General features: G+C 51.7%; 1 protein-coding gene across 2 annotated transcripts in view; it reads left to right on the top strand.

Annotated features, from left to right (window-relative positions):
* The window catches only part of LOC119977669 (transmembrane protein 182-like), a 77,473-nt gene extending 62,716 nt beyond the window's left edge, over window positions 1-14,757 (top strand). For both annotated transcript variants that reach the window (XM_038818845.1, XM_038818846.1), the window contains exon 5: window positions 13,802-14,757. In XM_038818845.1, the coding sequence (XP_038674773.1) occupies window positions 13,802-14,028 (227 nt within the window). In that variant the 3' untranslated portion in view covers window positions 14,029-14,757. The remainder of the gene's footprint in view (window positions 1-13,801) is intronic.
* Window positions 14,758-26,803: the final 12,046 nt, after the last annotated feature.

Genomic DNA, 26,803 nt, shown 5'->3' with positions numbered 1-26,803 from the left:
CTTTTTGGAGCGGAGTAGGGGCAGTGGAGGGCTGGCACTACCCAATCTCTCGGGGTATTACTGGGCGGCAAATGTGTCGATGGTGCGCAAGTGGATGATGGAAGGGGAGGGGGCAGCTTGGAAACGAATGGAGAGGGCGTCCTGTGGCAACACAAGCCTGGGGGCCCTAGTAATGGCACCATGGCCGCTCCCCCCCACGAGGTACACCACGAGCCCGGTGGTGGCGGCCACCCTCAAGATATGGGGGCAGTGGAGGCGACACAGGGGGGAAATGGGAGGTCTGTTGGCGGCGCCAATAAGAGGGAACCATAGATTCATCCCGGGGAACATCGACGGGGGATTTCAGAGCTGGTACAGGGTGGGCATACGGCAGCTGAAGGACCTGTTTATAGAGGGGAGGTTTGCGAGCCTGGGAGGGCTGGAGGAGAAGTTTGAGCTCCCCCCGGGAAACATGTTCAGATATCTACAAGTGAAGGCATTTGCTAGGCGGCAGGTGGAGGGGTTCCCCCTGCTCCCCAGTAAGGGGGCGAGTGATAGGGTGCTCTCGGGGGTCTGGGTCGGAGGGGGGAGGATATCGGACATCTACAAGATAATGCAGGAGGCGGAGGAAGCATCAGGGGAGGAGCTGAAAGCCAAGTGGGAAGGGGAGCTGGGAGAGCAGATAGAAGACGGGACGTGGGCGGATGCACTGGAGAAGGTCAATTCTTCCTCCTCGTGTGCGAGGCTGAGCCTCATTCAATTTAAGGTGCTGCATAGAGCTCACATGACGGGGACAAGGATGAGCCGGTTCTTTGGGGGTGAGGACAGGTGTGTCAGATGTCTGGGAAGCCCAGCGAACCATGTGCATATGTTCTGGGCATGTCTGGTGCTGGAAGGGTTCTGGAAGGGGGTGGCAAGGACGGTGTCGAAGGTGGTGGGGTCCAGGGTCAAACCAGGATGGGGGCTTGCGATCTTTGGGGTCGGGGTAGAACCGGGGGTACAGGAGGCTAGGGAGGCCGGAATACTGGCCTTTGCGTCCCTAGTGGCTCGACGAAGGATATTAATTCAATGGAAGGACGCAAGGCCTCCAAGCGTTGAAACTTGGATTAACGATATGGCTAGCTATATTCAGCTAGAAAGGATCAAATTTGCCCTGAGAGGGTCGGTACAGGGATTCTCCAGGCGGGTGGCAACCTTTCCTTGACTTTTTAGATCAGAGATAGGCGTTCGGGGTCGTGGCAGCAGCAACCCGGGGGGGGGGGGGGAGGGGAGGGGGGGGCAGCAATGGTCGTGGGGGGACATGCACGACTGTGGCGCGGGCAAGTCTGCTCGCTGCTCATGTCTGAAACTGTAGGCTGCCTTGTTTGTTAAGTTGTTGCTTGGGGGGGGGGGGGGGGGGGGAGGACTGGTGCGCGCGAGAGGGCGGGCGAGGGAGGGATATTTGCCTAGAGGGATTGTGTTGTAAATAATTTAAAAATTAGTAGGGGTAAATGTCTGTATGGAAAAACTCTTTCAATAAAACTTATTTTTAAAAAAAAGAACAGAAAGGCAGCTTCTGTAGGTGTGAAAGTGATTTTAATGACAAACAATCCATATATGTGCCCTCGCCCCTATAACTCGTCTGTGCCCTGCACGCGTGCCAACTTCCTCAGTGCCTAATTGTTTGGCCTTACCGGCCCTTTGACTACGTCTAGGTGGTTCCCCAGACGGTACAGCAGAACTGGAGGTGGCTCCTGTGATTCCTGCCCTGTGACTCGGGATCCCTTTGGCGGCCGTTTCCTGGGACGGCCCGGCCTAGATGGGCCAGGCTGCAGATCGGGCGACTGGGATGGTGAGCTGCCAGCCTGCCCGCCCGCTGCCCACCAGATGCACCTGGGAGGGAAGGGGGGGAGTCCGAGGTGCCGCGGTGTTCCGGGACCTCCCCTACAGGGGGACCCGGGACGGGCCCCAGCACCTCCTCCTCCCTCGGGGTGCCTGATGGGCCCCGGGCCTCTACATGGGTCGGGGGTGCAAACGGACCGGCCATCCGATGCCCCCCTGACACCTGCCGCTGCCAGTCCTGGAGGCCCGAACTGGTATCGACGAGGGTCTGCAGGTTTGCAGCCATGGAGCTCAGGGAGTTTGCCATCCCTGTCTGTGTCTGGGCGACGCCGGCCAGCACCTAGGCAATGGTGCCGATGCCCTGGCCATGGCCTGCTGGGACTGCGCCATGTCTGCTGGGACTGCGCCATGGCCTGCTGAGACTGGGCCACTGCCTGCTGGGACTGCACCATGGCCTGCTGAGACTGGGCCATAGCCTGCTGGGACTGCACCATGGCCTGCTAAGACTGGGCCAAAGCCTGCAGAGACTGGGCCATTGCCTGCTGGGACTGCGCCATGGCCTGCTAAGACTGGGCCATAGCCTGCAGAGACTGGGCCATTGCTTGCTGGGAATGCGCCATGGCCTGCTGAGACTGGGTCATAGCCTGCTGGGACTGCGCCATGGCCTGCTAAGACTGGGCCATGGCCTGCAGAGACTGGGCCATTGCCTGCTGGGACTGCGCCATGACCTGCTAAGACTGGGCCATAGCCTGCAGAGACTAGACCATTGCCTGCTGGGACTGCGCCATGGCCTGCTAAGACTGGGCCAAAGCCTGCAGAGACTGGGCCATTGCCTGCTGGGACTGCGCCATGGCCTGCCAAGACTGGGCCAAAGCCTGCAGAGACTGGGCCATTGCCTGCTGGGACTGCGCCATGGCCTGCTAAGACTGGGCCATAGCCTGCAGAGACTGGGCCATTGCCTGCTGGGAATGCGCCATGGCCTGCTGAGACTGGGTCATAGCCTGCTGGGACTGCGCCATGGCCTGCTAAGACTGGGCCATGGCCTGCAGAGACTGGGCCATTGCCTGCTGGGACTGCGCCATGGCCTGCTAAGACTGGGCCATAGCCTGCAGAGACTAGACCATTGCCTGCTGGGACTGCGCCATGGCCTGCTAAGACTGGGCCAAAGCCTGCAGAGACTGGGCCATTGCCTGCTGGGACTGCACCATGGCCTGCCAAGACTGGGCCATAGCCTGCAGAGACTGGGCCATTGCCTGCTGGGAATGCGCCACGGCCTGCTGTGACTGGGCCATAGCCTGCTGGGACTGCGCCATGGCCTGCTAAGACTGGGCCATGGCCTGCAGAGACTGGGTCATTGCCTGCTGGGACTGCGCCATGGCCTGCTAAGACTGGGCCATAGCCTGCAGAGACTGGGCCATTGCCTGCTGGGACTGCGCCATGGCCTGCTGAGACTGTGCCTTGGCCTGCTGAGACTGGGCCATGGCGTTGAGCGCCTCTGCCATCTGCCGCTGGCTCTGGCTCATGGCTTCCTGTGAGAGGGAATCCATGTCCTGGGCCACACACGCTGCCCACTCGGAACGCCCGAGGCCTCGCATCCTGCTCCCCATGTCTGACACCGTCGCACCCATTGCCTCCACCGCGGACGCCACCCTTGCGGTTTTGGCCTGGGTGGCACGCATGACCGGCACCCCTCCCACCTCCTGGACGTGGGTGGACTCCTCCACCTGCGTCTGCAGCTGCTGTAAGCCGGCCATCACCCTCTTCCTTCGTCCCAGGTTTGGTGACTGCATCGGGTCTATGGATGGGTGTGGTGACTCTAGGAACCTGGGACCCGTCTGGGCGGCAGATGTTCGCTTGCGCCAGGATGCCCTCTGACCTCCCGGCCCCTCTGCTGCTCCTACCTCCACCTGCTGTACTGGTACGGCTGTGTTGTGCGCACCAGTGAGTGTACCAGAAGCCTCATCACTAAAGTGCCCAACCGAGGTGAGTGTCTCTGCGATTGTGGAGGGTGTTGGTGAAAGCAGTAGCATTGTGGCATGCGCATTGTCAGACTCAGAGTCCATGGTCCCCTGGGGTGGCGCCTCGCCTCCACCCGTCCGCTGTGTGTCACTGTCCTGTCTTCCAGTCTCATGTCTGTCAGTGTCCTGGGTGGGGCTGTCCTGGGTAGGAGTAGTCTGGGTAGAGCTGTCCTGGGCAGGGGTGTCCTGGGGGGGGGGTGTCCTGGGTAGGAGTGTCCTGGGTAGGGCTGTCCTGGGTAGGGCTGTCCTGGGTAGGGCTATCCTGGGTAGGGCTGTCCTGGGTAGGAGTGTCCTGGGTAGGGCTGTCCTGGGTAGGGCTGTCCTGGGTAGGGCTATCCTGGGTAGGGCTGTCCTGGGTAGGGCTATCCTGGGTAGGAGTGTCCTGGGTAGGGGTGTCCTGGGTAGGGCTGTCCTGGGTAGGAGTGTCCTGGGTAGGAGTGTCCTGGGTAAGGGTGTCCTGGGTAGGAGTGTCCTGGGTAGGGGTGTCCTGGGTAGGAGTGTCCTGGGTAGGGGTGTCCTGGGTAGGGGTGTCCTGGGTAGGGCTGTCCTGGGTAGGGGTGTCCTGGGTAGCTGTGTCCTGGGTAGGGCTATCCTGGGTAGGGGTGTCCTGGGTAGCTGTGTCCTGGGTAGGGGTGTCCTAGGTAGCTGTGTCCTGGGTAGGGGTGTCCTGGCTCGGCTGCGAGGGGGACCTGTGGCTGCCCCCTCGTCGCTGTGTGTCACACGCCTGCGTCGCCGCATCCGCACGAGACGGGGGCGTCGTCTCCGTGGTGCATCAGGTTTCTCCCTCTCCCGTGGCCGCCCTGGGGGGGCCTGCGGGCGTCACACACCAGAGGGGCCGGGTCTCTCCCTCTCTCGTGGCCACTCTGGGGCATCCTGCGGGTGGTCGGCATCCGCAGGGATGGATGCCTCGACGTTTGGTCCTGCAATACACAATACAGCATACATGGTTAGACACACAGGCGGCTGATCGGGGGATATGGGGAATATGGGGGATATGGGGGAGGGGGGATATGGGGGATATGGGGGAGGAGGGATATAGGTGATATGGGGGATGGGGGATATGGGGAGGGGGGATATGGGGGATATGGGGGAGGAGGGATATTGGTGATATGGGGGATGGGGGATATGGGAAGGGGGGATATGGGGGAGGGGGAAGGGCCATGGGTGGCTCACTTGTTGGCGGGCCCCTGACCTCTGCATCGGCAACCTCCCGGTCCTCAGGCCGGCGTGCCAGTTCCAGGGCCCTTTTCTCATGGACGGTGAGTGGTCTCTCATCAGCTGGGCCCCCTCCGGTCCTCTCACGCTCCCTGTTGTTGTGTGCACACTTCTCCTGTGGGGGGCGGGCAGGTGGTTGGCAGGGGTAAAGGGCAACAATGTTAGACAGGTATATGACTACATGACAGCAGTTGTGCGTATATTGGCAGAGGTGCACAGCACATTAGGGTTGGGGTTGGGTTAGCATTAGGTTTGATTGCACCTGGGGGTGTGCCGCACATTGGGGGGGGGCTCACCCTGGCTGCCCTGACGTGGTCATTGACCTTCTTGTGGCACTGGGTGCCTGTCCTCGGTGTCACAGCCACAGTACTGACGGCCTCTGCCACCTCCCTCCACAGGTGCCGGCTGAGACGTGGGGCGACCCTGCGGCTATGTCCGGGGTACAGGGCCTCCCTCCTCTCCTGTACTGCGTCCAGGAGCGCCTCGATGTCACGCTCCTGGAACCTCGGGACTGCGCGGCGGCCGGCCATCTTAGTGGGTCTTCCAGGGGGGGCGGGGGGGGACCGTCTTTTGTGCTGTGACGCCGCACGCTGTTGATTACACCGCACGGCATCAAGCGACGCGGCGCCTCCACGGTGGGTGACGCCGTTGCGAATGGCGTTACGCCACTGCTAGCCCATTCAGGCCCGGAGACTTCGCGACCTTTGAGGGGGCCCGGCGCCAGAGTGATCCGTGCCATTTGTGGCGCCGGATCCCGGCCATCGCGCTGGTTTTCGGAGAATCCCGCCATTGGTAATTAATAGTCTGGCATTGATGCCCCCATCTCTTGAAAGGATGAATGCCTGTCTCCATCAGTTGCCAGCCAATCAGGGGGCTGTATGCTGATCAGTCCTAGTAGTACCATTGGGAGTGGTGGCCAAATGTTGGGATTGCATCCGATTCAGAACAACCTCTTGGTTGCTGCTCTGGAACGCAGGCGGGTAGATTCAGGGGGTGAAAGTGTTTCCGTAGGTGTTCCTTGCAGCAGGGAGGCTCCTCCATGGCTCAGAGGACACCACACAGAAGGGCCCTCCACCACCACCACCCATGCCCCAGCCCATAGTGAGGCCACCAGTTTTTAGGTAGTAGGGGATTCTCCCTTTGCTGACTGGAATGCCAGTAGACCTTAAATGACACTTAACTGATGGCTTAAAGGCCTCAAGTAGCCTCTGGGTGGGAAAGCCACCCACCACCTCCCAGCTGCTGGGACAATTGCACGACATCGGGAAGGTTGAGAGCATTTCACCCCCTGCCATCCCCTCTTGCTACCCACTCCTGTAGGCCACTTTAAATCCTTTCCTCATTGTGAAAACTAATGTTACACAGACACCAGATAGGATTCCATTCGCAAAATAACACGAGAGAACCAGCAGCTTTCAGAGTTACATTTTCTGATAGAGTTAACATGATGATTGAATGCAATTGCACAATGTATCATTGTCAGATTTGAACTCATAGCTTCTGGGTTTTTACTTCAGTGCCATAACCACTATACCAAATCAAATGTTCTTTGAGGGAAAGAGTGAGGGAGCTACTGGATTTAGAAACCACAAGAATGGTTTGGAGTGACATAACTGCTGATTTCTGATGAAGTATCTACACCTCACTCATTACATCTTCACTAAGATTGGAAACTGGCCATAGCCCACATCCTGTTCCTATCTGACCATCTTGATGACTGAACTTGAGCAGAAGAGATAATAATTGCAAATATTTTGGATGCCTAATGCGCACAGGAGGTTTGGCATTGCTGGCTGTGGGTGTGGGTGGTCTGGAGAATGGGTAGAGGGCTCGGTATTCCAGGTAGAAGGATTATGGGGTTTGCAGAATGAGGGGCCAGTGAGAAAAAGCCACAATTGACAGAAGGTTTGCTTGAGGGAGCTGGGTTGAGCACTTCTACCACTCCCTGCTCACAAATGAGTGCAAAATGCAATCAAGAGCATTTACCTTCTGCAGCCAGCTGCTTCTTTATCTACTTAGCTAGCAGATTTCCTGATGTGTGAGAAACTCAGTCAGCAACTGTTAAGCTTAAATCAGACTCCTAACTGCATCATGGAGCCTGAATTTAATAGTATAATGAAGCGACCCGTGTCTCAAGTGCAGGACAGAGGACAGCATGCATTTTGCTGCTGTAAAATGTTATCAGAATCTTATGCAGTGGTGTAAGGACACATTTTGACATTTTAATTTTTAATCGCCCCTTAGGGCCGTTATCATGTGGTTAATATCCACCCCCTAGTGGCCACTCATTTACATCTTTTATGAAGACCTGATGTAATGGGAATTCATTTAAGGGTTTAAGATTTCCCTCTACAGGTCATTTCGATCACTGCACACGAGAATAATATTCTGTCACATTTTTCCAACAGTGAAAGGGCAAGATTTTATTTAACGTCTTCCTTTTCGCAAACACAGCTGAAATAAACACATTTGATATAAAGGCTGAGGCAACATTAAATAAAAACAGTTATAATTAAATAACTCTCAATTTCACGTTGCCGTTCTTCAATATCCAAGCTTCATTCCAGTGTTCTCCTGGCCAACATCCAACTGTAAACCTCCATAAACTTGAGCACTGCTGCCCGTATTCCACTTACACCATCCCATTTTCCCATCATCCCTGTGTTCTCTGAGCTAAAACCATAGGAACATAGGAGCAAGAGTAGACCATTTGGCCCCTCGAGCCTGCTTCACCATTCAATTAGATCATCCTGATAAAAGCAAATTACTGCAGATGCTGGAATCTGAAATCAAAGAGAAAATGCTGGAAAATCTCAGCAGGTCTGGCAGCATCTGTAGGGAGAGAAAAGGAGGGAACGTTTTGAGTCCGATGACTTCTTTGTCAAAGCCAGCAATATCATCCTGATATTCTGCTTTCTTGCCATTTCCCATGCCAGACATAAAAATCCTCACCACCTTCGAGGAATGGGCCCTGGAGGTGACTATGGTGGCCCAGGGCAGAGCGGTTGCCAATGTGGAGGTTGGGGCATGCCACAGAGGTGAGGATCCACCGGGCCCACCTGGAGGACCGGTCAAACATGAGTTGTTATTCCCTTACAGACTGACCCAAAGCTCCCACTGACCACATGTCCATTCTCCTGCAGGCCATCCAGCCAGGTTGGCCCCCTCCCAGGAGAATACCTCGGAGGAGAGCTCCAAGAATGCCACGATTGACGTGTCACAGCTGTCATCCCCACCCTCCACCAGCGCAGATACACGCACCTCGGTAGGAAACATTAGCGGACAGGTTCTGGGCACAATGTGGTGCGCAGCCAACAGGAGGTGGAGGCAGGAATGCCCAGGTTTGAGTGCAGTTGGAGGTCTGCTGGATCCCAGGACCTAGCTGGTCCAGATGCTGAGCCTATGGAACAGGTATATCCGGAGCTGATCGAGACGATAGGGAGCAGCCGGGACATTCAGAAGGAGATGTCAGCGTCACTCCAGCAGGTCCATAGCTGATTGGAGGAGTCCCAGAGGCTAAGGGTGCAGAAGATGGCGCCGGTAATGCGTGGCACTGAGGCCAACACTTCTCGGGTGGCGACCGCAGTGTAGAGCCTGGTGTACGACATTGGCGCCATTGGTAGAGGTGTCCAAGGCGTGGCGCAGTCGGTGACGGCCATGGCTGAGACCCTCAGCAGAATGTCTGACTCGCTGGCGGATGTGAACCAGGCTGACCTTGATGAGGTTCTGCAGGACATGTCCTGCTGTCAGATGGGAATTGCTGCGGCGCTGCAGAACATGGCCTAATCACTGAGGAATATCGCCAAGGGTAGTGACACGATGGTGCAGAATTCGGGCAGTTGCCATGGCTGGCAGAGCCAGATGTTGCAGAGGCAATCGGGGCTTGAACCAGCTGCTCCTCCAACCTGAGGTGACCCAGGGCCCTATAGGACCGAGCGGGAGGAGGGGGTGCTGGGTGCCAACCCGGACACATCCCATGGAGTTTAAAAGTCCACCGAGTTCCACCCCTCTGATGAGGCCGTGTCTCTACGTTAGCACATGGGGCAGGGCAGAATGGCTGTGCATATGCCATTGAGAAGTGTGCCAGAGCCCCCAGAGGAAGCCTACCAGGGGCATCAAAGGCCAAAGAACGTGGTAAACAGCTGAATACGTCCATCTCAGATGTGCAACTTGGGGAGACACCTAGAAGTAGTGGTAAAACAAGGAAGGCTAAGCACATTGCGGATCACTGAGGGCACTGGGGAAGGGGGGGGTGGCGGGGAGAGGAGGGTAGGTAGAGGATAAGGCGGGGTGGGGGTGAGGGGGTGGTGGAGAGAGTGGTGTGACACTATTGGGAGAGTGGAACATTGTTGGACATTAAAAACCTTTGACCACAAGCAGTATGACGCCGCTGTCACAATGTGGGCTGACCTCCGAACCCTAGGCTTGTCCCTCCTCGGGCACATCGTATGCAGGTGATGGGTGTGAGTGAGCACTCAACAGACAGGCAAGAGTAAGAATGGCATAGATTCAGGAGCACTGGCGCTCAGCTCTCTGCGGGTTATCATCTCGAGCCCCCATCCCCACCCTGTGCCCTCTACAGTGACCCGCTGACAGTGCCAACGCAGTCCCAGCATCCTGGAGTGACGTGACACATTCCCTGCGAGGGTGGGAAATGAAGGTGGATAAGGTAGCGATGATGGACAAGGCCACGCCCTATGTGATGCGGGCAAGTATGAGGGCCTCCCTGGCCCTCTTGGCTTTCAGGACCCTCGCCGCTGCCACCAGTCCTGCAGCCTTTGGCTGGTCCTCTGATTCACCCCCAGACTCATTGTCCCACCCCTGCTGGTCTGGCGCCTCCTCATTGTCTTCTTCCTCCTCCTCGTTCTCCTCCTCAGCGGTGGGCACATGTTCCTCATCCCCAATCTCCAGCAACACCCCACCGCTGTGCCAGGTTGCGGAGGATACAGCAGACCACCACAAAGCGGTTGACTCTCCAAGCAGTGAACTGGAGTGCACCACCGGAGAGTTCAAGGCATTGAAATTGCAACTTGAGGAGTCCAATAGACTGCTGGATGAGAGCCTGGGAGGCCACATGGTCTTGTATTGGGTCTCCACTTTGGTCTCCGGCTTCCGTACTGGCGTCATTAGGCAGGTCCTCAGCAGGTACCCTTACCTCCCAGGAGCCAGCCACCCATGCTGGGGTCGTGCTCGAAGAGGCCTTGGATGTCTGACTGCCCCAGGATGTAGCTGTCATACACACTCCCTGGGAAGCGTACACACACACGCATGATCTTCATGTGGTGGCCACACACAAGCTGAATGTTCAGGGAACCTCTTCCTGTTAATGTAGGGCATTCCCAGATGGCCCGGTGAGCACAAGGCAATATACGTGCAGTCTGTCAGCCCCTGAACCTGGGGCATCCGGGCGATTGTAGAGAATCCTGCTTGCCCAGAAATCCTGTTGGGCTTGGTCCATGTCAAAGTTGATATAGTTTTCACCCCGGCATACAGGGCATTCATGTCCTGTCGGATGTACCTGTGGACTGTGGCCTGCAAGCAGGTCCCCACTTGAGCACTGGATGGATCCCAAGGTGTAAAAGTTCAGAGCTGCAGTGGCATTCATGACCACCGGGCGGATGTCCTCCTCCTCCCCGTGGTGCCAAGTCTGCGAGGACATGGCACAGCTGCCGCACAATCCCCTTGTTCAGACGGAGCCTTCTGCGGCATGCGCTGTCCATCATCTGTTTGAATGACCAGTGACACCTGTACACCCTGGGCTGTTGTGCGCCCCCCACCCTCCGGGTCCCTCCATGGCCTGATGGGCGGCTGGGTCCTCAGGGTGTGGGGCGAGGTCTGGCATCTGGACCGCTGGCTCGAGCATCTGCTGATGCTGCTGCTGCCGCCGTCTCCGGCGTCTGGCCTAGCAGCAGCACCACTAGGGCAAGTTCTGCTGGATCCAAAATACCGTCAATATTGTTCAATAGCTGTGAGGAACTGCGAGAGGATGTTGGACTGCCGAACAGTGATGTTTCCCACCCCGGACACTCTATTCCCACATTGAATTCCCCCTCCCTTATGCACACATGCCCTGCCCACACACTCGGCCGCAGCGGACCTCAGTCAATGGATCCCAGACCCTGTTCCCCAGACACCCGCAGATAACATCCCTTTCCCGTAGCACTCACCCACTCTCCGGCTGTCGACAAGTCCCTGAAGCTGTGTTCCATCCCCTGTGTGTTAGGATTTCAGCTGCTGCGTGTGTGGTGTTGCCTCCCGCAGTGTTCAGGCACAGTGTCCATGCGTCAAGGTGTATTTGGGCTGCTGGGCAATGACTCACACGTGCTACATGGCCCGCCCACTGACGGGAGTCCACTTGGGATGTGTCAAGTGATGGAACCATCAATTCACCAGACACGTGCTTTCGGATATGAACAGTGGTTTTAATCTACTTACTACAGAGCCAGCCTGTTACCCGTTGATTAACTCTCGGTGAACTGCAGGCTGACTCTGGATAAGGGTATTTATACAGCAGCACAAGGGGGAGGAGTCGTGGGCGGAGCCAAGGGTGGAGCACTGTACAAACTCCTGAGCATTCCCAGAGCTACTCCCCCAGTGGTCGGATAGCGCTACTGCGCTTACAAAGATACAGTGTGAATTACCAAGTTACATTCACCACATCAAGTGCTTACTTAAACACGATTGCCAAATCCCTATTATCGATAGCCTTCATTTGCACGGCCAGAGGCCTCGGCAGTCGGTGGGGGTTATGGGTAGTTGATGCGACAGATGGCAGGGACAAGCGTTCCCCCGGAAAGGGTACACATGATCCAGCAGTTGGCATGGTGGAGTCTTATGCAGTTGTCCCCTCAGCACCTCCCACCCACCTTCTCACGGGGTTCCACCCCTGTGGAGGGTGCATCCCCACCCAGAGTGTGCCCCACTCCCCGTCAAGCATGGGGGGGGGGGGGGGGCAAGCCCAGAGCCCATGGGCTCTTTACTTGTGAGCAAAGATGGCTACTCACCTCCTCGGCTCCCCACAGCTGCTGATCTGCCAGCTTCATGTTTTGAACAGGGAGTACTAATCGGCGCCAGTGTGACCACTTGCTTGGGAGGCTGCTGAATGACGGGAGGCTGTTGGATATGGGGTGGCTATGGAATATGGATATGGAAATAGGGCTCAAGTGGTGATAATTGGTTTCTCGCCCTGCTATGGGAGATCCCGAATTCGCCTATGGGAGAGAGCTGGTTGCATCGCAAACTGTATGGCACCTGGAGCAGTTCTTGTTTTTGGTCTCTCCCACTATTCACCAGCCTCGTTTTGCTTGAGTGAGAGTGCAACAAGGCTGGAGAATCGCACCCTCTGACTGAGCCTCCACAGCCCTCTGGGTTAAAGAATTCCAGAGATTCACCAGCCTTTGACTGAAGAAATTCCTCCTCATCCCACTCCTAAATGGCCTGCCCTTATTCTGAGATTGTGTTCCCTGGTTCTATACCCTCTAAGCAGGGAAACATCCTGCCTGCATCCACCGTGATGTGCTCTGTAAAAGTTTTGGACACTTCAATGAGGTCACCTCTCATTCTTCTAAATGCTAGAGAATACAGGTCCAGTCTCCTCAATCTTTCCTCACAATCCCGCTTTCCCAGGGTGAATCTTTCAATGGCCAGTATATCCTTCCTTAGACAAGGAGACTAAAGGTGCGCGCAATACTCCAGGTGTGGTCTCATCAAGGCTCTATCGAACTGCAGTAAGACTTCCCTATTCTTGTACTCAAATCGTCTTGTAATAAAAACGAAGATACCATTTACCTTCTTTACTGCTTATTGCACCTGCATGTTTACTTTTAGTAATTTATGAACAAAAACACCCAGGTCCCTTTGGACGTAAACACCATTTAAGAAATACTCTGCATTTACGTTTTTCCTACCAAAGTAAATAATTTTACATTTGTCCACATTCTTTTCCATTAAATTAGATACTGGTCTGGTCTGGCAACACCTCAAATCTAAAATTCTCTTCCTTGTTTTCAAATCCCTCCATGGCCTTACCCCTTTCATCTCTGGAACTCTCCTTCAGCCAGACCGATCTCCAAGGTGCCTTCTCTCCTCCAGCACCGGCCTCTTGCGCATTCTTGGTTTCCATCATCTCACTATTGGATGTACCGATACCCTAACCTCTGGGAGTCCCTCTGTAAATATTTCTGTCACATCATCTCTCTTTAAGATACCCATTTAAACCAACTCGGAACAAGATTTAGGTCATCTGTCTTATAATATTTTTATATAGCTCTGTATCAAATTCAGACATGTGTAATGTTTCATAATTACTGGTAAGTGTCCCACTGGTCCCTGGCTGCAACTGGCTAGCCTGGCAACTGGCTAGCCTGGGCAGGAAAGAGCATTAAGGAAAAATAATGTTTGATTCACATTCCTTGAATTTCCAAATTCATTGCTGCCTCCCTGCCTCTCCGTAAATTTTGGGACCTAGGTATTTTCTTTTAAAGTAGTAATAATTACAGCCCATTATCCATTTTCTACAATTTAATGCTGCATTCATTGCTTCTCTCCATAGTAATATATTTCTAGTCTGAAATGTATTACTACATTGACGACATCATCAGCTAGTTCCAATCAAAATCTTCAGCTCTCATGCATGAAGGAGATTGTAGAGCAATCAGTTGTACTGTGCTGGTGGTGGAAACAGGGTAGAGCAAATCATGTAACATTTGAACAAACAATAATGTTTAAAATGTTGTTTTAATTGATCTTATTCTTTTTTGCCTCCCCAGGTATAATATTTACAATACTTGTTATTATGTATGTCATCTGGATCGAAACTGTTATTGATATTGAAGAGTACATTCAGAAACAAAGAATCCAGCTCTGTCCTGATTTTGCACTAAACATTCAGTATGGATGGTCCTTCATAGTCGCACCTATTGGGATATTCTTCTCGCTGTCCTCAGGCTTGCTGTTCCTCCTCGCAGGCCACACCATTTACGTTCATTATGGTTAAAAGACAGCTTTCGGTTTCCTTCAACCAAGTAGAAATCAGTGCTTTTAATGTAACAGTTTGATAAATATGCATATTGGAACATTAGTTCATCTGTCGAATGTTTGTATTTACAAACAGTACTTTGGTTATTTTCTCCGTACACTGTATAGCTTTTGTGCTGCTCACTATTTGCCTAAAAATGAAATTGTTGTTTGAAGACGAACTAAAAGCAACCACAAACCAAATGTTTAAAATCTTACAGTATTAGGTTTTCACTTGTGACAATTGCCCCACCCGATCTGCGGCATAGAGACAGTAGTTTTGCTTAACAATTTATAATGTATTTACTGCTGCTACCCTAAGGAATATCTTTTTTTCTTGATTTCTCATAAGCCAAATATAATGGAAAAACTGCAATTGTTTAAAGAGTTTAGAAAATTTAGGGGTGGAATTCGGAGTGTTGATACTGTTTTCAATGCCTAATGATATACCAGGAGCAGTGTTGATGTGCACTTTGAACCAGTTACCCAGTGAATATGGAGTTTATCAATAAGCAATCTTGGTTTATGATGTTGGTAATTTAATTATGAATCAGCCATGAAAGCACCAATTAAATTCATTGACTGATATCAGATGAAATTATGTGGGCATTTATATACACATTTTGATCACTTAATCTTTTTGTATAGGTGTAACCTACACATGAACCCAAAACGACTGTCCGTGGAATAAACCAATTTAGCAAGAGGACAAAGCAGTGGACTTTTTATTCCGTTGTTGGTAATAGGTAGAATTAATCTGAGGTTTCAATGTGCGATTTCCACAATTTTAAACTAAGGGAAATTCCTGTGTCAAGGTGAGAAATATCAAAGTACAGATCATACATTCATACAACCTTATCATCACAGAAACCTTGACACATTTTTGTACATAAATGATTGTTGGATACAATAAATGTGCCACAGGCCAAGTTAACTGTTTTCCTTGGTTACATTGGTAGGGAGGGGATGCAGCCATTTGTAGGGAGGGAGGGTCTCTGATCGGAAAAGGTAGCCGGAGAGGAGTCATCACTTCCTCTTTTCTGCCCAAGACCCAAGCAGACTTACCAATCAGGCATCCCAGCCTGCGCTGACAACCTGCCACTGGCCACAATATTGCGACTGGGCGGGAAGTGACTGTTTAAGTGGCCATTAATTAGCTACTTAATTGGCTTTTTAAGGACCTCAATTGGTCTGAGGGCAGGTGACCCAAGGCCTTGCCGGTTGCATGTTAAATTGTGACTAGTTGACAGGGGGCACAAAAGGCTCCCTTGACATTTTACTGTCACATGCCTGCAGCAAGCCTTAAAATTCTTGTTGGTGTTTATATTTGTAAAAAGTGATTGCGACATTTTCCATGACTGAAGTTTGTCAACTTGTGATGTCAATGGTCAGAATTTTAGGTATCCCCCCTACCACCCAGTGGATTCTGAGGCGAGGGCGAGCAATGAACCTGCATGAAGGGGATTCCCTTGGGGATCTCTCCCACCCTAACCTGGTAGCAATTTTATGGTGGGGTGTGTGGGCAGTCATCACAGTGGGGTGGGGTATGAGTCCAGCCTTGCCCTAATTAAAACCTGTTAAGGGCCTTTTCTCACTCAGCCTCAGGTTTTAGGCTAATCGGCAGAAGATAGTAAGTAATGGCACTGGATAGGGTGCAGAGGAGATTCATCAGGATGTTGCCTGGGCTGGATCGATTCAGCTATCGAGAGAGACTGGATAGGCTGGGGTTGTTTTCCTTGGAGCCCAGATGGCTGAGGGGGGAATTGATTGAGGTCTCTAAAAGTATGAGGGATACAGATAGGGTGGGTAGGAAGGTACGTTTCCCCCCAGTAGAGAGGTATGTAACTAGGGGAAACCTGTGACAATAATTAAGATTGTAATTATTTTTTAAGGTAATGGGAAGGAGGTTTAGAGGAGATGTGAGGGAAATCTTTTTCACCCAGAGGTGGTTGGTGTGGTGATGTGCATCACTGTAAATACACAAGGGGTTAATGTAAATACATGTAGACTAGCTAGACACCAGAGGGAGCACCAGAGACATAACACACAGACACTCAACCAATAGAATAGTTAGATAGGACACAACCAATGGGCATTCACAATACACACAGAGGTGACACGACCACAGGAGGACATTACACCAACCCATATATAAAGGACAAAACACACATGATCTTCCTCTTTCCAGTGGAGACAGTCAGTGAGTAGAAACACAGGGTTGATTCAATATTACACCCACCACGTGGATTGTAGCAGACTGGTTAGTCAGCCTGTGTAGCTATAGAAGAATTAACAGTAGTGGCGAACCTGAGTATTAGAATTGTAAATAGTTTAATAAACATGTTGAAGTTATCTCCACGTCTGAACCTTCCTTTGTCAAGTGCACATCAAGGAAGCCACTTATGCTACACTAAGAGCATAACAAGACATGGTACCAGAGTGAACTGTTTCAATCCATATAGCTATAACTCAGTGTACAGTGACAACCAGCAACAATACCGAAGCAAGATGTTCGAGATCCCGGATCCGCAGCGGCTCCCGTGCCATGACGATCTCCGCGAAAACTGGCGGCCATTCCGGCAAAAGTTTGAGATCTTCCTGGTAGCAGACGACCTGCAAGACGTGGCAGATGCTGAGAAGACCGAGCTTCTGCTCACCATCGCGGGTGCCAGAGCAGAAGAAATCTTTAAGAAATTCAAGTTCTCCAAAGGGCAAAACAGGAACGACTTCCAGGCAGTCCTGGACAAATTCGGTAAATACTGTGAGGACAACAATCTCCAACCAGCAAAAAACGGTAAGAGAAGCGACAGTACTTACCACGAGGCCGAGATCCCGGAACAGAGAACAATTTTGATTGGCGGCCATCTTTGTAAAGGTACTGCACATGTGCAGTTGCGCGAGGAGTGCGCAGAACGGGAATGTCCGTTTGCGCATGCGCGTGAAGCCGCGCATGCGCAATTGCGAAAACGGCCCCATTACAGGAACAGCGATCTGCGCTTGTGCAAACGTTTCCTACGGCTGATGTCACATGCGTCATGATGTCAGAGGCCCCAGACCACACCCATTTAAAGGGAAAATGTCCCAAATCACAAACAAAATCTCTTAAAGCCGTAAAACAAGCTTCATTCACCTGGAATGACAGCACAATGCCTGAAATTCAACCAGTAACTGAAAATAACCTCCGCCGAACCCTGCAACAAGCAGGGGGTGCTGCAGAAGGGACCGCCATCACACAGTGAGCTGAGGATTGGAGGGGTGGGGGTAGTTGCGTTGGGGACTCCAGTGATTGGGATGCCATTTATAAGTGGCGTCCCAATCTCTCGCTACACTGAGGAGTTCCAGCAAACATAACTTCTTAAAGCAGAAAATGGGGGGCTATATGTGGCCTTGGCTGTGCATTCCCCACTGAGGCTCCCTATATAACTCAAGTGACTTTTGATAACGTTGTTTTTCTTGGCGCTGCGAGCACCGGGAAACAAGTGGCTAAATGCACTCGCTTTTGGACCTTGTTCCCATTTAGTTAAATCGTGCCCACTAAGTGTCATGTCGGGCGAATCTGGCAGGGTGATTTATCACGGCTTTTTTGAGAGATCCAGACTGGTAATTACCCATACTTAGGTCGCAATTTAACCAAAAGAAAACAGAGTCTGTCCTGGGCGGGATTAGAGGGGTTGTTCCTGCCGCTTGTAGCACTGGGAACACTACCTAACGACACTCTTATGTTTTTAGGCCCCGCGAGGAACACCCCTCAAGGCTGCACTTAACACCATTTCCCCTGGGGGGGGGGACTTCTTATTACAGGGATCCCTGGGGAGGGTCTCCCAATTGCAGTGGTCCCTGGGGTGGAGCCTCCCTATTACAGGGGTCCCAAGGGAGGGTCTCCCTATTACAGGGGTCCCTGTGGGGTCTCCCTATTACAGGGGTCCTTGGGGAGGGGTGTCCCTGTCACAGGGGTCCCTGTGGGCATCTGGTAGAGGAGGAGAGGGCAGGTAGTGCATTGTGGGTGGGCCTGGCCCTGGGCTGGAATTGTATAGTCCCTACCAGGGTGGCCCTGGTGTGGTGGACATCGCAGTGGGCCAAGGGAGTAACTGGGGAGTTACCACTTTGGCCCACTGCGGGGTCCACCACGCCAGGGCCATGCTGGTAGAGACCACATGTGATCCGTGCTCACGTGATTCCCGGCTGTGGAGACCAGAGGATGGCTGGGGTGTACAGTATCGGGCACGTTAAATGAATTCAAATGGGTCATTAAGACCTACTTGCATTAATTTACATGCTCCCTCTGCCACGTGGTCATGGATCATCATGAGCGGGTTGGGGCCCAGCGTCTATCCCGATTTTGCCCTGACGCCTAATTTTTCGTCCCATCGGATCCCATGCGATCCGGGCATCCTAGACAGAGAATCCCAATTTTTTTTCTGCAATGGGGAACTAAAGTTGCCGGCACAACCAGCTCCTCAGAGATTGAGGGGCCATATTGAAAGGATGCCCTGATCTCAAAGTGAGGTTGTGGGTCCTCGGACAACGCGATCTCCTGGAGATATGTGCAACACCCCAACCCTAGTCCCCCACAGGAACCTCCCTCCACATCACTAAAGATTAGCCTAAAAACCCCCACCACCACCCAGGCGTGAGGATGACCCTGTTCCACACTCCTCCATTCTAATGGGCAGCAGGGCATTGCTCCCTCTCAAGTGAGCATACCCCACAGTGGGATCATTGAGAGTCCCCCACCTTCAGGGCCTCCCTTTTTAGCACCCACCCCCCTTTTGTGCACCCCTTTCAGGTCCCTGCTTCAGCTCCCAGCCCTTTTTGTCCCCCCTTCATACCCCACCCTCACTTCCCCGCCCTTTCTACCCCACTTTACGCCCCCCCTTTCATGGACATGGCCCCTCGTAGGCCCGCCCCTTAGCAGTGCCAATCTGGCATCCTGGCAGTGCCAGGTTGGCAGTGTCAGGGGTGGAATTGCTCTGCCCTCTCCCTGCCCCCACACAGGGGGCTACGGCCTCCGAGAACCCAGCGTGGGCATCATATCTGGTCACCGCTTGTAACCCGTGCATGACTGAGCCTACGCTGGTGCAGCCGGTGACCCCACGAGCTGTGCAAATGTGGCCTCAAATGGGCTGCGCATATTTAGATGAGCCTAATGGCTCATTTAAAAATTATTATCTGGTCTATGTCCAGCGAGCACATGATCCAGATCACGCCGGGCGTAGTGAGTCAGGTGACTTGTGCTCGGCTTGGCGTCCGGCACAGAACTCGTTTTGGACCTTTCCTGCGATGCACCCGGTGCCGGGCACAACTCGGTGGGGATATTACAGCCACAATGTTTTGGCATCAACTACTTTCAGTGGTAACAAATTCTACAGATTTACCACTCTCTGGGTGAAGAACGTTTTCCTCATCTTTGTCCTAAATGGTCTACCCCGTATCCTCAGACTGTGACTCCTGGCTCTGGACTTCCTCACCATCAGGAACATCCTTACTGCATCAACTCTGTCTAGTCCTGTTAGAATTTTATAGGTTTCTATGAGATACCCCCTCATTCCGATCCCCCGTCATGCCGGGACAGCACGGTGGCACAGTGGTTAGCACTGCTGCCTCACAGTGCCAGGGACCCGGGTTCAATTCCGGCCTTGGGTCACTGTGTGGAGTTTGTACGTACTTCCCATGTCTGCGTGGGTTTCCTCAAGGTGCTCCGGTTTCCTCCCACAGTCCCAAGATGTGCGGGTTAGGTGGATTGGCGGTGCTAAATTTCCCCTTAGTGTCTAGGTGTATGGAAGTTAGGTTATGGGGTTACGGCGATAGGGCAGGGTGTATGGGTGAGTGGACCTGGGTAGGGAACTCTTTCAAAGTGTCAGTGCAGGCTCGATGGGCCGAATGACCTCTTTCTGCATTGTAGGGATTTTATGGTTCTTCTGAATTGGAGCAATTATAATCCTAACCGACTTAATCTCTCCTCATACGCCAGACCTGCCATCACAGGAATATGCCTGGTAAACCTTTGCTGCACTCCCTCTATAGCAGAACATCCTTCCTCAGGTAAAGAGACCAAAAGTGCACACAATATTTCAGGTGTGGTCTCAGCAAGACCCTTTATAATTGCAGCACAATACCTGTCAGAAATCCGGCCATTGAATTGTAAGACTGCCACAATGGATGTCATATGATCGACAGGTTATTAGCTTGCTCAAGATGTGCCTCAGGCGCCTAGAAGATGAAGGCATCCTATAGTAAGCAGGATATTGCATAGCAGAGAGTTTTTGACCTACAGAAGGAACAAGACAATTCAAATCGCCTCGAAATGATCCTGTGGAAGAGGAAAAGGAAGATGAGGAGGAGGAAGGTGAGAGCAATGCACCACGAGCTGCTGACGTTTCTGCCTGGTATACCTTTGGAGTCCTGATTAATGCAAGATGATGTCAGAGGTACATGCAAAGGACATTGTTTCTGCCACTGCAATGTCACTGACACAAAACTGTCCAGCAAGCAAACAACCATTCTGTAGACACACCTTTTTAAAAATCCATTTTACAGGATGTGGGAGGCACTGGCTAGGCCAGCATTTATTGCCAATCACTAGTTGCCCTTCAGAAAGTGGTGGTGAGCTGCTTCCATGGACAGCAGCAGTCCCTGAGATGTAGATACACCCACAGTGCTGTTTGCAGGGAAATTGCAGAATTTGGACCCAGCGATAGTGAAGGGACAGCGATATATTTCAAAGTCAGGACGGCATGAGGCTTGCAGGTGAACCTCCAGGTGATGGGTGTTCCCAGGTATCTGCTGCTCTTGTCCTTCGAGATGGTAGTGGTCGTGAGTTTGGAAGGTACTGTCTAAGGAACCATGGTGAGGTCCTGCAGCACACAAGGACTTTCAGGTCCTTTTGCATTTCAGAGCTCTGCAATTTCTCACCATTTAGATAATAAGCGTCATTTTTATTCTTCCTGCCAAATAGAAAACTTCGCATTAGCGCACATTATACTCCGTTTGCAAGATTTTTACCCACTCATTTAACCTATGTTCCTTTGCAGTCTCCTTACATCCTCTTTACAATTTACTTTCCTACTTACCTTTGTGTCATTGGAAAATTTAGCAACCATACATATCTTCACTCCCTTCATTCAAGTGATTTAAATTATAAAGGTTGAGGCCCAAATACTGATCCGTACGGCACGCCACTCATCACATCCTGCCAGCCAAAAAAATACCCATTTATACCAACCCTATGTTTCCTGTTAGCCAGCCAATCTTTAATCCATATCAATATTTCACCCCGTACACCATGGCCGCGATTCTCCGCTCCCCACGCTGGGGGGGAGAATCGCGGGAGGACCAGGCGAATCATGCCACGCCGCCCTGGCACCCCCCGCAATTCTCCCACCCCCCCTCCCCCCAAAATGGCGTGTCGCGTTTTGCGACACACTGCCTGGAGAATCGGCACTTGCCGTTTTTCCCGGCGACCGGCGATTCTCCGGCCCGGATGGGCCAAGCAGCCTGACGACCCCGACCGGTTCATGCCGGCGGCAACCACACCTGGTCGCTGCCGTCGTGAACATCGTGCGACAGGTAAGTGTGGGGCCTGTGGGGGGTGGAGAGAGGATCGAGCACCACGGGCGTGCTCGTCAGATGTCTGGCCCGCGATCGGTGCCCACCGATCGTCGGGCCGGCGTCTCTAAGAGACGCACTCTTTCCCCTCCGCCGCTCGCAAGATCAAGCCGCCATGTCTTACGGGGCAGCGGAGGGGAAGAAGGCAACCGCGCATGCGCGGGTTGGAGCTGGTCAACCTGCAGATGCACGGCTGACGTCACTTAGGCGCCGCCGGCCGCGTCATTCTCGGCGCGCCGCTTTGACGCAAGCGTCAAGGCCCGGCGCCCGAGATTCGCGCAACGCCGCTCCTAGCCCCCTTGGGGGGGGGGGGGGGGGGTGAATAGGGGGCGAGGAACACTCCGGGTTTCACTCTGGCGTCGGCACTTAGTCACCCTTTGGGAGAATTGCACCCCATGAGCTTTCATTTTACCCAATAAGCTTTGATGTGGCACTTTATCAAATGCTTTCTGGAAAATAGTACATTCACTGGTTCCCCTTTATTAACTACAAATGTGAGTCCTTCAAAGAACTCCAATAAATTGCTTAAACATGATTTTCCTTTCGCAAAACCATATTGACTCTGCCCGAATAATTTGAATTTTTCCAAGGACCCGGCTATAACATCTTTAATTATCGCTTCGACCATTTTCACAATGATGGATATTAAGCTAACTGACCTGCAGTTTCCCGTTTTCTGTCTCCCTCCCTTTTTGAACAAAGGAGTTAAATTTGCTTTCTTCCAATCTAATGGCACCATACCTGAATCAAACACCTCATTAGCCACTTCTTTCAGGGCCTTAGTTTATCTGGACCAGGGGATTCGTCCATAAGACCGTAATAAATAGGAAGAGGAAAAGGTCATTCAGCCCTTCAAGTCTGCTCCACCATGTAAGATCATGGCCGATCTAACATTCGCTAAGTTCACTTCTCCTGCCTTATCTCCGTAACCCTTAAGTGATTAAATTGATTAAAAGCCTATTGATCTCAGCTTTGAAAATGTTCAAAGACTCAACCACCGCAGCTTTCTCGGGTAAAGAATTTCAAAGAATCACCATTTTTTGAGAGAAGAAATTCTTCTTCAAATCTGTCATAAATAAGCAGCCTGTATTCTGCGACTGCCCTCAGGTCCTACACTCTCTCAAGAGTGGAAACATCCTCCCAACATCTATCCTGTCTAATCTCCTAAGAATCTGATATATTTCAATAATATCATCTCTCATTTTTCTGAACTCCAAGGAGTACAGGCCCAACCTGTTTAATCTTTCCAGATCTGATAGTCCCTCCGTACCCGGGATCATCTTAGTAAACTGTGGTGAAATGCATCATTGTAAATACACAAGGGCTTAATGTAGATACACGAGGACACTGTAGATACACAAGGGCTTAATGTAAATACACTGGGACTAAATACACTTGAGGGTGCATCAGAGACATCATGACATACAGACATTCAACCAATAGGTCAGTAAGATAGGACACGACCAATGGGCAGTCAAGACACACCCAGAGGTGACAATACCACAAGGGGGCTACCTATATAAAAGGACAGGGCATTCATGCTCTTTCTCTTTCCATAGGCGACACTCAGGGAGACAGGGGCAGATCAGAGCATCACACCCACAGCATGGATTAGAGCAGACTGGTTAGTTAGATTGAGTTATTATAGTAAGATTAGTAGGAGAGTCGAATCCAAGTAGGAGAATCGTTAACTATTCAATAAATGTGTTAAATCTATCTCCAGGTCTGAACCTTCCTTTGTCAGAGTATACATCAAGGAAGCAGCTTATGCTAAGTGAAGAAGCATAACACAACATAAACCTCCTCTGCACTGCCTCCAGTGATTATATAATTTTTCATAAATAATGGGACCAGAACTGTACACAGTATTCTAAATATGGCCTCACTAGTAACTTCTCTGCTCGCAGCTCTACCAATTTGCTCAATACCACATCCCTGGGGAACGTCATTTTCCTGAGTTACTCCCTCTCCATTTCCTGATTTACAGCTATTTCTAGGATATTATTTGTATTCTCTGTAGGTCAATGCAAAGTACCTGCTTTCCATTATCAATTCCCCGGCTATACTTACTACAGCATTAACACTTTGTTAACTACTTTCTTATTGAATTATCTACAGAAACTTTTACTTTCCACACTATCAGAAGAATGTGGAGACTTTGGAGAGGGTACAGAAGAGAGTTACCAAGACGTTGCCTGGTATGGAAGGCATTAGCTATGAGGAGAGATTGAATAAACTCGGTTTGTTCTCACTGGAACAATGGAGGTTGCGACCTGAGATAAGTCTACAAAATTATGAGGGGCACAGAGTGGACTGTCAGAGGCTTTTCCCAGGGTAGAGGGGTCAATTACTAGGGGGCATAGGTTTAAGATGCGAGCGGCAAGGTTTAGAGGAGATGTACGAGGCAGGTTTTTTACACAGAGGGTAGTAGGTGCCTGGAACTCGCTGCCGGAGGAGGTGGGGGCAGGGACGATAGTGAGATTTAAGGGGCGTCTTGACAAATACATTAATAGGATGGGAATAGAGGGATGCGGACGCGGGAAGTGTAGAAGACTTTAGTTTAGTTGGGCAGCATGGTCGGTACAGGCTTAGAGGGCCATAGGGCCTGTTCCTGTGCTGTACTTTTCTTTGTTCCATTTTTCTATTATTTGCTAGCTTTCCCTAGTACTCTAGTTTTTCCCTCTTTATCAATCTTTTTGTCAGTCTTTGATTTCACAGAATCACCAAATTATTATGGCACAGAAGGAAGTCATTTAGCCCATTGTGTCTGTACCGACTTTCCAAACGAGTATCATGACTTAGTGCTATTCCCTGCTCTTTCCTTGTACATCTGCATTTTTTTCTATTCAAGTAATAATCTTATGCCCTCTTGATTTCTCGATTGAACCTACCTCCGCCACACATCCAGGCAGTGCATTCCAGAGCTGAACTACTCTTTGCATGAAGATGTTCTTTCTCATACCACCAGCGTGATTCACCAAAATTTTCGAAGTGTCATAGAATTCTTACAGTGCAGAAGGAGGCCATTCGGCCCAAAGAGTCTGCACCATAGAACATAGAACAGTACAGCACAGAACAGGCCCTTCGGCCCTCAATGTTGTGCCGAGCCATGATCACCCTACTCAAACCCACGTATCCACTCTTTACCTGTAACCCAACAACCCCCCCCAACCTTACTTTTTAGGACACTACGGGCAATTTAGCATGGCCAATCCACCTAACCCGCACATCTTTGGACTGTGGGAGGAAACCGGAGCACCCGGAGGAAACCCACGCACACACGGGGAGGACGTGCAGACTCCGCACAGACAGTGACCCAGCCGGGAACCGAACCTGGGACCCTGGCGCTGTGAAGCATTTATGCTAACCACCATGCTACCGTGCTGCCCCCAATTGCTACCACCAATCCTCTAGAAGAGCACCCTACCTAGGCCCAACACACCACCCTATCCTCATCACTCCAGCTAACCTTTGGGCACTGACAGATAATTTAGCATGGCCAATCCACCTAACCTGCACATCTCTGGACTGTGGAAGGAAACCGGAGCACCCGGAGGAAGTCCACGCAGACAGGGGGAGAAAGTGAAAACTCGACACGGACAGTCACCCGAAGTCGGAATCAAACACTAGTCCTTGCGCTCTGAGGCAGCAGTGCGAACGACTGTCCCACCATGCCGGCCCAAGTGCCATGTTGGGTGAGTTTGGTGGGGTATTTCCCAATGGCTTTATGGGTGAGATCCAGGCCTGGATTCATCCTCACTTTGGGCGTGATCGTACGGCCTGGTGCGACCCGAGACACGACAAGGCCATTAAATCCCAGGAGAGGCTTCTCGCAAGATTTGCGATGCTCGGGACGCCTTGGGAGATCTAATGAGATTTCATGAGGTGTTGCGATCTGGATCTCACCCTCATTGGGAAAATCAAGATTTGCAAATTCAAGTAAGCAGTTAGCCTCACTTAAATATGTCAGCTTTGGATTGTCCCAAGGCCTGAGATCGAATGCCCGCGGCTGGGAGACCTCGCCGTGGCAAACGTGGACCAGGTGGAATGACACCTGGGGGGTCCCACAGGCCATCGGAGGCCTCAGGGTGGTCGGGCTCTGCTCAGGTACTCTGGCAATCCTGCTGCCGCCTGGGCACCTTCACACTGCCAGACTGGCACTCTGTCATCCTGGCAATGCCCATCCTATATGTTTTATTAATTGCTCTTCCTACTTATTCTGCCACCTTCAATGATCGACCCACATATACACCCAGGTCCCTCTGCCCCTGCACCCTTAAAGAATGTTACCACTTATTTTATATTGTCTCTCCATTTCCTTCCGACCAAAATGCATCACCTCATACTTCTCTGCATTGAACTTCATCTGCCACACATCTGCCCACTCCACCAACCTGTCTATTACCTTTTGAAGTTCCACACAGTTTTTCACAGTTTAAAATATTTCCATGTTTTGTGCCAATTGCAAACTTTAAAATTGTCCCTAGCGCACAAAGATCTGGATCATTAGTATGTATCAGGAAAAGCAAGGGTCCCAATACCAACCCGTGGAGAACACCACTATAAACGTTCCTGAAGCCTGAACAATATCCATTGACCTCTCTACTTCCTATTATTCAGACAATTCTGTATCCTTTTGTATTCTTTAAATGGGGTGGCATGGTGACACAGTGGTTAGTACTGCTGCCTCATGCCTCCATGGCCCTAGGTTCTATTCCGGCTTCGGGTGACTGTCTGTGTGGAGTTTGCACGTTAAGATACATAGAGATACATAGAACATACAGTGCAGAAGGAGGCCATTCGGCCCATTGAGTTTGCACTGACCCATTTAAGCCCTCACTTCCACCCTATCCGCCTAACCCAATAACCCTTGTTAACCTTTTTTTTTGGTCACTAAGGGCAATTTATCATGGCCAATCCATCTAACCTGCACGTCTTTGGACTGTGGGAGGAAACCGGAGCACCCAGAGGAAACACACACAGTCACGGGGAGAATGTGCAAACTCCGCACAGACAGTGACCCAGCAGGTAATCGAACCTGGGTACCTGGGACCCTGGTGCTGTGAAGCCACAGCGCTATCAACTTGTGCTACCGTGCTGCCCGTTCTCCCCATGTCTGTGTGGGTTTCCTCCTGGTGCTCCGGTTTCCA

This window comes from Scyliorhinus canicula, chromosome 14 (genome assembly GCF_902713615.1).
Source record: "Scyliorhinus canicula chromosome 14, sScyCan1.1, whole genome shotgun sequence".
NCBI classification, from domain to species: domain Eukaryota; kingdom Metazoa; phylum Chordata; class Chondrichthyes; order Carcharhiniformes; family Scyliorhinidae; genus Scyliorhinus; species Scyliorhinus canicula.
This window is presented reverse-complemented; position numbering and strand designations above follow the sequence as displayed.